General features: G+C 43.2%; 1 protein-coding gene across 8 annotated transcripts; it reads left to right on the top strand.

The window, feature by feature from the left end:
* The first annotated feature begins 3,345 nt into the window (after positions 1-3,345).
* On the top strand, positions 3,346-10,591 carry JOSD1 (Josephin domain containing 1). Of its 8 annotated transcripts, none has more exons than XR_013843321.1 (7): positions 3,346-3,468; positions 4,147-4,986; positions 7,129-7,257; positions 7,374-7,568; positions 8,233-8,360; positions 9,224-9,313; positions 10,366-10,591. XR_013843321.1 is itself a non-coding variant. In XM_079994609.1 (6 exons), the coding sequence occupies exons 2-5, from the start codon at positions 4,802-4,804 to the stop codon at positions 8,330-8,332; spliced, it is 609 nt and encodes a 202-aa protein (XP_079850735.1). In that variant the 5' UTR covers positions 3,346-3,468; positions 4,147-4,801; the 3' UTR covers positions 8,333-8,360; positions 9,224-10,591. The 8 variants fall into 8 exon arrangements, 2 of the variants coding, with proteins under 2 accessions (XP_079850735.1, XP_079850734.1); XR_013843322.1 differs by having other exon boundaries at positions 8,233-8,483; XR_013843324.1 differs by having other exon boundaries at positions 8,233-8,955.
* The last annotated feature ends 218 nt before the right edge of the window (positions 10,592-10,809 follow it).

Here is a 10,809-nt window from a genome sequence, read left to right as displayed (position 1 = left end):
TGCGTTCCGTGACTTTCGCCCAAGGCCAATAACGTTTTGTTTCCTTGTTTTTCAGCCTCATTTTGAGAGCGAGGAGGTGGCACTGAAACGTGTCTGGACTAATCTCCAAATGCTCAAAGCCTTCGTTTAAATCGGTGAAGCCTCACTCAGCCCAAGCGCTTTTGTTTTGGCACTGGTGTTCCTGGTTTCGCATTTCTTATCCATTAGCCAGCAGACAAGCAATAATAATAATGCTACTGCTATTGTTATTACCTGTTCTTCACCAGCAGGTCCCAGGCCAGGTTAGGACAATCTAAAGTTCAAATTTAAAAATCACTTAAAATACATGACTTTTGAGGGGTTTTTTATTCAGTTATTTTAAGTTTCTTTAGATAGACAAATACTTTATATTGGTGTTCCATCTAGTCTGCACCTTTAGGAAAAGTAAGAAAGCTTTTTGGTATTTTAAAGATTAACATGTTTTGTAGCATAAACTTTCCTGGGCCTGTAGGATGTGCCAATAACCAAGATGGAAGAATCACTTATCTTCTCAAAATACAAAATTCTTCCACAAAAAAATTCACATACTATGTAGACATGTATACATCTGGAATACATAAGGAAGAGAGGAAGATGCTGTATCTTTGTAGCGTGGAGTCACAATATTTCAAGCACTGCAAGAGAGCTGTGTGTTACTGTACTATTCAGCACTCAGTAATGAAATTCAATCCAGTCAGTATGGGCGTTGTCAAAATCTGACAATTAGTGGCCAGTTCCTAATAAAAAGAGCAAGGTAAAATTAGTGATATTGTGAATACTAGGGTTTTTCTTCTCACTGATGACATGAGGAAATACGTACAATAAATCACAGGTCAAAGTGGTGACTGCTCAGTTGCATAAGATTACAACAGTTGAGAATTATTGTGTTTCAGACTTGTGTTATAAGCATTGTCTAAGGATTGACCCAGACCCAGACTTTTAAATCTCAGTGTGAGAGAAGTAAATAGAGGAAATCCCCATTCATTTATACAGTACACACAATATAAAGCTATAGGGAGCTGAGGGCCACTTATTTTCATGGGTGAAAAAAATCTCAGAAAATATTAAAAGTATTGATGAAGACTTGGATTTTCATGACATTTGGAATGGCTGAATTTATCAGCTTTTAGCCTACCTATACTCTGTCTCTTGTATAATATTAATTTGGTTGATGAGTTATCTTGTGGAATGATGACTGAATTGCCTACGTTAGCTGTTGAATTTGTTCCCATTTTGAATTGGTAAGGACAGATGTGACTGACAGATGGAAGTGGAAAGATATTGGCCAGGCAACAGATAGCCTTGTCATTTTATATGCTGTTTAACATTATAGTGGAATGATCTGGAGTCTCAGACTGTGCTGCCATCAGTATGTTGACAACATGCAACTTGAATTCTTTGTTACAGCTAAAGCAGGTGTGAGGTGGATGTGCTGGATCAGTGCCTGATTTCCGTAATGGACTGGGTGAGAGCCAACAAACTGAAGCTCAGTCAGCGTAACACATGTGTCGCTTGAAGAAACAAGTGTTGCTGTTGGGTACACTTGGATTCAATCCAGTCATTTGGCACAAGGAGCCTCAGTGTGGCACAGAGTGCCTTCTACCAGCTTTGGCTGGTAGCCCAGGTACAACCCTGTCTGGATAGGGATAGCCTGACCTTGCTTGTCTATTTTCTAGTAACCTCCAGTTTAAACTTTGAAGACTGTTTGGAAACTACAGCTAATACAGAATGTAGCTATTAAATTGTTAACTGGAACAAGAAGGCGTTAATACAAAGCATGGGACATGGCCAGTACAAATTGGCTGCCAGTTTGTTTCTGTACCCAGTTCAAAGTGCTGTTTTGACCTTGAAAATATATTTACATAAAAGACCGTCTTCATATGAATCTGTCCAGAACCAAAGATGGTTATCTGCAGTCCTCCTTTGTGTGCCACCTCTGAAGGGTAAGGAGGGTGGCAAAGAGAGAAAAACCATTTATAGTCACCTCATTCATAGAATGGTGTCCACAGGGTGCCAACCATGTCATTTTAGCACCAGGCAAATATGTATTTATTTTCATGGGCATTTGGGCAACATATTATTACTAAATCTGTTTTTGATATATTTCTGTTGCTTTATTAATGTTGTGGTTTTTTTACAGTACTTAGCTGTAAATCATTTTGGCACATTTATTTTAGTAGATAGTGATACATAAATTCAGCATATGTAACCTAACCTATATAAGCTTACCTTCCTTATGGTCCTTAAATCTTAAAGACAGCCCATATAGTTGAGGAAGTATGCCGGTCTTCCCCAACTGGGCGTCCCCCATGTGATGTTGGACTAACATGCTAAACAGGCCTAGCCATAGGAGCCAACTCCTAGGGGCCCTTGGGGTCTTCAGCCTCCCAATAAAATATTTGAGGGGGCCGCCCCCCCAGTTGATGGGCATTGTCATTCAAATGGTATACATACACTGTGTGGTGTGATCAATTATGTGGGGTGGGGCTGCACCAAGAGGCGAGAGGCTAACATTGGTTACTGGCTCCCAGTTCTAATTTGAAATACTGCACAATCGCATCCACAGACTGAATAAATAACTCTCGTTTATAAATAAAATCAAGGCTACTTCAGCTTCATCCCTGAGAAAAGGTACATTCAGCAGCGCAGGGGTTCCCAAACTGTGGTCCTGCGTTGTGGGGGGGGGGGGGATATTTTGGGAATCACTGCAGTCGGGTAGGAGAGGATCTTTGCTGCTCCAGCACAAACGGGCAGCGGCTGTCATGCATGCAAGCTGCCTGAAATACAGTGGTACCTCGGTTTAAGAACAGCCATGTTTACGAATTATTCAGTATACGATGTATGCACCGATTGAAATGTTTACCAATGTCAGGCACCCAAACGGAGCGGGTGAGGCGAGGCGCGTTAAAACCATGACTCTCTGATTCAAAGGCATGCATATCCTTAATTATATTTTTATCTCACCCGCCACGCGGCTTAGGAATGCCTACACCCGCCTTTTATGTCCTTAACAACACCCCTGTGAAGTGGGTCGGGGCTCAGAGGACGCCTGGCAGAGAATTCCGTCCGCGCCGGGCTTCATAGCCATGAGGAGGAATTGTGAACACGCGGTCCTCCTCCCGGCTCGTCACACCCAATCCTCAGCCCCACAACTCCGTACTGCCTATAATAAGGCACAGCTCAAGCCGCACGCGCAGCGGAGGGTTAAGATTTCAGAAGAGATTGCAAAGGCAACGTCTCCGGCGCCGTCTGAAAGGGAGGAGGGAGAGAGAGCCAGGACCGCCTTCTCTGACGTCACGCGGAACCCTGCTCCATAGGCCCGCGCCGGGGGCGGGCTCAGCGCGCTCACACACACACACGCGCGCGCGACGGGGAAGGGCTCTGTTATGGTTGCGCATGCGCTGGCTCCTGGGTGGTTGTTGGGCTTCAGCAGGTTGGGGCCGCTAACGGGTGAGTAGCAGCGTGACGGGGGGACGGGGCGAGGGGTCGCGAAGGGAGAGAGGCGTTCCGTGTGTCCCCCCCCCAAAAAAAAACAAGAATGCGAGAGGGCCTGTGGGGTTGCCCCCCACCTGAGTAGAGCTCTTTTCTCCCACACGTCACCCTGGACAGTCTCTCTTCCTCGCCCCCCTCAAAAGACTCTCCGGTTCCCTCTTCTCCCGAGTTGGCGAGTTCAACGCCTCCCCCCCCCTCTCCGCGCCCCACAATCCAGAGAAGGAGCTGCCCCCCCCCCCGAGCGGGCACAGGGGCCTGCTGACTGCATGACTGCGGTTCCCCAGGACAGGCCAGGATTGCTGTGATTGCAAGCACAAACTCCCGTTCCCTACTCTCCCCCCCCCTCGCAGTTCCTGCACGCGCTTCTCCTGCCCGCACTTAACGGCGGGATATTGGCACCCTCCGCGACGCCGAGGAGGGCTGGGGGTGCTTGTGAGGCAAAGGAAGACCCTTCTTTCCGGATGTGGGGAACCCCGGATCTCATAAGGCAGGCCTCCCTTGCACCTCCGTGGCTTCTTTTTGTTTTGTTTATGCAGAGCAGTTCTGGAAACCCTTTTCTGGGTGCTGTTTTAAAAAGTCGGTAACCGGGCAGTGATAATTCTGAGCTTTATTGGATCTCTTCTTTTCTCCCATCAGGAACACAAGAAACCTGGGACAAGGAATTTTGTACCTGGCAAAGTTGGAGGACCCCCACCTGGAAGAAGCAGTCTGTTTCCCTGTCTCTCTGCATCTGTGTTTTGGGGACGCAGCCTCTCTGACAAGATTGCAAAAATGCAGTTGATGCCTCTCTGGGGGCCCTGTATTCCTTCTGGACAGCACCAACTTGGCCTTGCTTAATTACATGATATTTGTCTTCCCCCACCCCTTTTTTGTTATTGTTGTTAGATTGAGCATATTTTAAGTTAGGCTGTGGATCTTTGTCTTGGAGGCATCATTGACCAAAGGAAATGGAGGAAAAAGAGCGATGTGATACATTCTATCTGACACTCTGATGTTAAGGCCATATAAAACATTTTTCAAGGGGAGGCCGAGAAAAAGATGCAAATATACTAAGGACGGTTCCTTGCAGGCTAAAGGAGGTGGGAGGGTGGGAGAAAAATGATTAAAATCTTTAAGTTATTTCTGCAGCCATCCAGTGAATACAACTATTAAAGTAACAGCAGGTGTTCCACTTGTGTGGGCTGGAGTTGTCTAGAAACGAAAGGCTGCTTGCTCTGCTTTTTGTGTGGTGGGGAGAAACTTCATAAACTTTGTCATCTCCTATCTTCACGTCCTACACTACAAAAAAAAAATGAGTTGTGTGCCATGGAAAGGTGACAAAATAAAATCGGAATCATCTGAAACACCACAGCCGATGCCAGTGCGTATTTATCATGAAAAACAGCGCAAGGAGTTATGTGCTCTCCATGCCCTCAATAATGTCTTCCAGGACGGCAATGCCTTTACCCGAGACACATTACAGGAGATTTTTCAAAGGTAAGAAGAACTTGGTTTGCCAGCATTATGTTAAGGGGGGGGGTGTTTTGTTTTCTGTACACGCATTCACTTCTTTAGTTGTATTTAGTGCCTCAGAAACTCTTTGTGGGTTGGGTGAGGAAAAGAAGAGTTTCCAGAATTTTGACACTGATTCTGAATGGTTTCTTGTTTCATCAATTGCCACACATTTTACTAAGGAGACCAACAATACAGTTTGCCTTTTTGTCCAGGGTTCTGCCTCTCAGTACCAGCTTTTGAAGCAGAAACAAAATCCTCTTAGAGCTGCGCTTTGCATAGGTTTTTTGATGTGTAATTAAAAAGAAGACACACGGGCAAAATGTAGCCAGGGGATTTCATGAGAACACTTATTTCCTGATGTTAAATACAATTCTTGCTGTCCTGGGTATGGTGGACCATCATCCCTCAGGCTACATCTGCCAGTCTTTCATCATATCTCTCTGTCTGCTCTCTGGGAACCAGTGTCTTCTGCAAGTCCTCCTGCTCTTAACTCTTCCTTGCACCATACCATTCAACTACCCAAGTTGCTTCTGCTCCTTTGATTTACACATCAGGCTCTCCATGCTTCCTCTTTTGTTATCCAACTAAACAGTAGCTGATATGGTCCCATTATTGTATCATGTGTGTTAGTAACTAGCTTGAAAACAGTGCTTGGAACTGAAAAACTAGGTGGTAGGCCTTGGGTGTATGCTTGATCCTTTATTTACTACAAATGTTTTGAGAAATGTGCTACTCAGCCATTTGCAAACTGGAATTCTCCCAATCTCTCTTTATGGATAGTCTTGTGCACCCTTAATAATGAGTAAATATAACGGAGGGGCTTACTCTTTTGAGTAAAAATGCCTAGGATCATGCATATATTTTAAAGCTGGTAGTCTGAAGTTTTTGTTGAAAATTAAAATAGGTAATATAGTCAAGGCAATAGTTCCTGTGTTGTTTATGTAGTGTTTTCTTGTTCTTCTGGGAGTTCTCCATATTCCTTGAGACTCTTGGGAGGCTTAATTTAAGACATGGTACATTTAAGTGGATTCCCTTGAGTTTCTATCTTGAACTTATTGGAACTGAAAAGTGTGTAAATGTTCAGGAACATTTAGAAAAGTTCTTAACGTCTAGGTTCCTGATGAAGGATTCCGTGTCTTAGGTCTTTACAAATGTAATTGTTGAAGGATTATGGCTGTAATTAACGAACCCACAAAACTTGCCTATCACACACCAGAGCAAAGTGGCCCTATGCAGTCCTAATTTGTTTAATACATCTTTGCCTGCTTTCTTTACTGTCTTAGATCATAGACTGTTGTATTGGTTACCATGAGCATGTGAAATGGATCAAAGCAGATCTTTCTTGCCTATTTAAAAAGTGGCACTGTCTGTTGTTAACCTTTAGGGGAAAGGACAAGGTGCCCTTCGTTCCTCCAATGCAGTTATGGATGAACAAATGTCATTTGGCTGTGGAGAGATCATTTCATGGTAAATGTCTGAGGATTGCTCATTTCCAGATGCCAGTCATAATTACAGATTGAGCTTGTGGGGATACCACACATACCGTAGCTTGTTCATGTGATTGAAACCAGCATGACCTATTTGGCTTTGTTCAGACAATAGTTGATGTTTGAATCTTACAGGAGTGTCATGCTCTTTCAACACAGAGAGGTATCTGTCAGTGTAAAATCAAGAATTTTACCAGTTTTTCAAAAGTGTAGAAATCATTGTACTGTAATTCTTCTGTTTTGGATGAAGTCTCTATCAGGGCCCAGTCAGGTTTAGTGTTGTGAAAGTTTATTCTTCTCACTCTTTGAAACTTTGCTGTCTTTTATTGTAGGTTCTATAATGGTTCATTGTAATCTTCTATATGTTAGCAATGACTTTCATTTGCTTTTTTGAGGGATATAAATCCGGTGACAGAAAAACAATAGGTTTACTTTGAGAACACTTAATGGACTTCCCCACTCTCTGTCCATCCCAGCACCTACCTCTTCCTACAAATGTACAGACAGAGTAGTGGACTTAATTTATTAACCTTTTTGTCCATCTTCAGCTATCTTTCCCCAAATGGTCAGCCTTGCTTCATCATCCACTTGGGACCAATGCTATCTTCATGTTTCTACAATGTGTTTTCATGTTCAGGTTGTCTCCCAACACCATGGTGACACCCCACAAGAAAAGCATGCTGGGAAACGGGAACTATGATGTGAACGTCATCATGGCAGCTCTTCAGACCAAAGGTTATGAAGCAGTTTGGTGGGATAAGCGCAGGTAAAGAGAACCAGACTGTCAAGAGAGACTTGCCATCATTGGAACTGGCTTCTTCCTATTTGGTTTATAAATAACTGTAAGAGCCTAACATTTTCTTTCTTCTATTCTCTGTTCAGGGATGTCAGTGTAATTGCCCTCTCCAATGTGATGGGCTTCATTATGAATCTGCCATCAAGCCTCTGCTGGGGTCCATTGAAACTTCCTCTTAAACGGCAACATTGGATCTGTGTCCGGGAAGTGGGAGGTATCTACTATAACCTTGACTCTAAACTCAAGGTACCTGAATCCATTGGAGGTGAAAGTGAGCTCAGGTAGGTTTTCTTCCATCCTAGCCAGTGTAACCTAGGTGCCCATCCTCTGAACATACTGTAAATTGAAGTGCATAATCCGTAGTGTAGATTGGTTTTAATCTCCCAGAGATGAAGGGAGTAAAGTGTACCAACAATGGTGAAGAATGAAAACAGAAGCCTAGACTTTGTCCTTATCCTTCACTTTTTTGCAACAGAATTAGCTCAGATTGAAAAGTAGGCATTTGACGTTACTTAGTAATAGGAACCCATTTTCAGGGCAAGGGCAACATTACCCTGGTGGAAAGTTGTTGGGGGCTGCATTCGACTGGCAGGTGCAACCAGAACCATACACACACACACTTGTTTTTTCTTTTTAGTTTATTTAATACTTAATTCATAGTAAGGCTCAAGGCTCACTGGAAGGTGATTTTCTTCATAGACTTTTAAAACAAAGTTTGTTAAAGGGTGTTACTGTCTTTTGAACCGTAAGATTTTTTTTAAAAAGTTCTAAGATCTCTGCAGTTCCAGCTGAAGAAAACCAATAAGATCAAATCATGGCTGACCTGCAAGTTCTTAAAGCTATTCAAATGGCAGAATATAGGTGCATACCAAAAATTACACTCAACAAAAAGATTGCATTTGAACTGTGCTTTCTTTTTCCCCTACCCACCTTTAACTGCTACAGGAAGTTTTTGAGACACCAGCTGCGAGGAAAGAACTGTGAACTTCTTCTAGTGGTGCCTGAAGAGGTGGAAGCACATCAGAGTTGGAAAGCGGATGCATGACCTGCAACTACCCTGTCCTCGCACTACAGTACTGGTCCTTCTCCCTCCACCAATTTCTAATGTCCTGTGATGTGGATAATGAGCACTCTTCTCCTCTTCCCTGGAACTTTGGCATTTCCCCCCCATTATGAGGCCATAAGGCAACCACAAGGTATTGTCGGAGCCAACATGAAGAACAGAAGCTGGACATGTAGTAGGGGAAGAGAAGGAGGTGGACGTAACAGAACCAGATCTGTGCTCTTTAATTATAATGCATACTTTCATTTAGAAATGGGTGTTGGAATTCTCCCCTTTAATTTCCTGCTCCCCCCCCCCCCCGCCCCAGTCTTAGAAGGACTTCATACTGGGTTACGCACAACTATCTCCAGGAGTTCCTATAGCTCCTGTTTGGCTAGTGTGTGTCTCCTTCAGGGTAGGGCTGGGGCCAGGCATATTCTTCCCCCCCAAAGCCATGCCTGCCTCCCTCCAACCCTCATTGTGGAACTCCCTACAGGAGTTTTGGGCTTTTCCTGCCTCCATACTCTTCATTATGTGTGTCCTTTGTCTCCAACACCAAACTTTATGTTGAAGAAATTTGCAAACCATTTGGGTCTCTCAGGAAACTCTAGATACTCTTAGCAAAGGTATGGTGCTTGTGGATTCCCCTTTTGTAATAGTAATTGTGCCAAGAGTTAGGGGAGATGTAGACAAAATGGGACCATAATAATGGAACTCCTTACAGGAGTTTTCCTGTCTCATGCTCTTTTTAAGTGTGGTCTGAAAATGAAAGACTGAATAGTTTGGAAAAGTGGTAGCTAAATTGATGCTTATTTAAAAGCCTCAAGTATTTTTGTTAGGTGGTCCACATGTAGCCTGTGTTTATTTTTCTTATCTGTCTGTCCTGTAATTCAGGGAAATATTCACTGAGCAGGGAATAAAACTACAGGCTGTTTGAGGATGAAATCATGAAACAAAAGGGAAGAGTAGCCAAGTTTCAGCAAGGTAGGAAGCTGGAAATGGAGCAAATGTTGATTTCCAAGTGGAATTATGGGAAACAAGATCAAAGGGCTAGATTTTTGTTGCTCTTGTATAGCAACGGTCAGTTGTTGGGGTTGAGAATGCTTAAGCAAGTTTGCTGGGGATGAGGGAAGACTGTTTACAACAGGTAGGCTGAGCCACATTATGATTGGCAGGTGACCCTCCTGAATTTAACTCTTCTCTCCTCACCAACTAAGTGAACAAGCTAAAGACCCTGGCAGGAGACTGCATTAGTTTTCCTTCTGATCTGATTCAGGTGTTTCACATCACTTCTTTGTGCTAGTTAGTAGGTGAAATGGAGAAGGTGGCCTTTCACTCGATTGACTTCTCCTTGAACCCCGTTTATTCTATTGTTGCATTTTTCATTATTAATGCTTTTTGCCAGCTTCATTTTCAGTAGTACTGGAACAGTGGAAGTAGAACCCACTTTTTTAGTTTCATTCTATAGGAAAATGTAATGGTTAAGGAGGGCTGAAACCGACCCCTTACATCCTTGGAATCTGACCTGTCCATTCTAAGCATGAGCAAGATACAATACATGCTTTCTAAGCCAGCATTCCAAGCCCTTCACAGTTGAATGCAGTGTGAATGGTATCAACATCTTGTTTATTGACCTCTGGACACCTTGCAGGCAATATACTGGGAACTTGTGTTGGCTATTCTCTGCATGTATTACAGTCATAGCCTAATAACTTCTATTTTTACAAATGCCCTCCCCTTTCTTCTGGACTACACATTCCAATAACCAAAGCCAGCTAGCAGAATTTGTACACACATACACACACTTCACAAGCAGAACATCAGGCTTGCAGTTCTGCTTCTGACTTGAAGCCATCCCCCCCCCCAAAAAAAAAATCTCAAAGACATTATTTTGTCTGCTGGCTAAATAATAGCACTTTGGAGAGACCCCGTTTGCATGGAAGCCAATGGACCAGTGCACAATATGCAAATATCTTTTAAAGCATACAGCTGTTTCTTTCCGTCTGTGTGTATTTATGTCATTGTTCTGTCCTTAGGGAAAAAGTGGTGTGATTCAGCAGCTCAGGAAAAGGGAACATGTGATCACCCACCCCTCTGGACCAGAGTTATGGCAGCAGAGGAAAGGAATCAGCCCATTCCCATTGCTTGGGAATGAAGAAGCCCTTAATTGTTTTCCTGCTTGTTTGGTTTTGTTATAGCCTTGTCTTGGGTTTGTTTACAGAGATGTATTTTGTTTAACCAAATATTAAAAATGAAAAAGCCTTCCTGTGTCCTGTCACTTCTGTGTGTTGAAATGAATTGTATTGTAATAATGTATATAAAGGAAAAAAATAAACACATGTTGGTATGAAGCTGTAGCCTAAGAAGAACTTATTACCCAGCTACTCTCCACTGGAGTTGAGAGGGTCCCTCCCTGCCATTACTACCGAACACAAACGTGTAAAGCTAAGGGTTGACACTCCATTGGTAAGTTTTAGTAT

Source organism: Podarcis cretensis, assembly GCF_951804945.1.
Source record: "Podarcis cretensis genome assembly, chromosome: 10".
In the NCBI taxonomy this organism is placed as follows: Eukaryota; Metazoa; Chordata; class Lepidosauria; order Squamata; family Lacertidae; genus Podarcis; species Podarcis cretensis.
This window is presented reverse-complemented; position numbering and strand designations above follow the sequence as displayed.

Coding starts and splice junctions, on each gene's coding strand:
- JOSD1 (XM_079994609.1), top strand. CDS start 4,802: ATGAGTTGTGTGCCATGGAAAGGTGACAAAATAAAATCGGAATCATCT. Junction 7,258..7,373: donor GTTTGGTGGGATAAGCGCAG/GTAAAGAGAACC, acceptor TTCTCTGTTCAG/GGATGTCAGTGTAATTGCCC. Junction 7,569..8,232: donor GGAGGTGAAAGTGAGCTCAG/GTAGGTTTTCTT, acceptor TAACTGCTACAG/GAAGTTTTTGAGACACCAGC.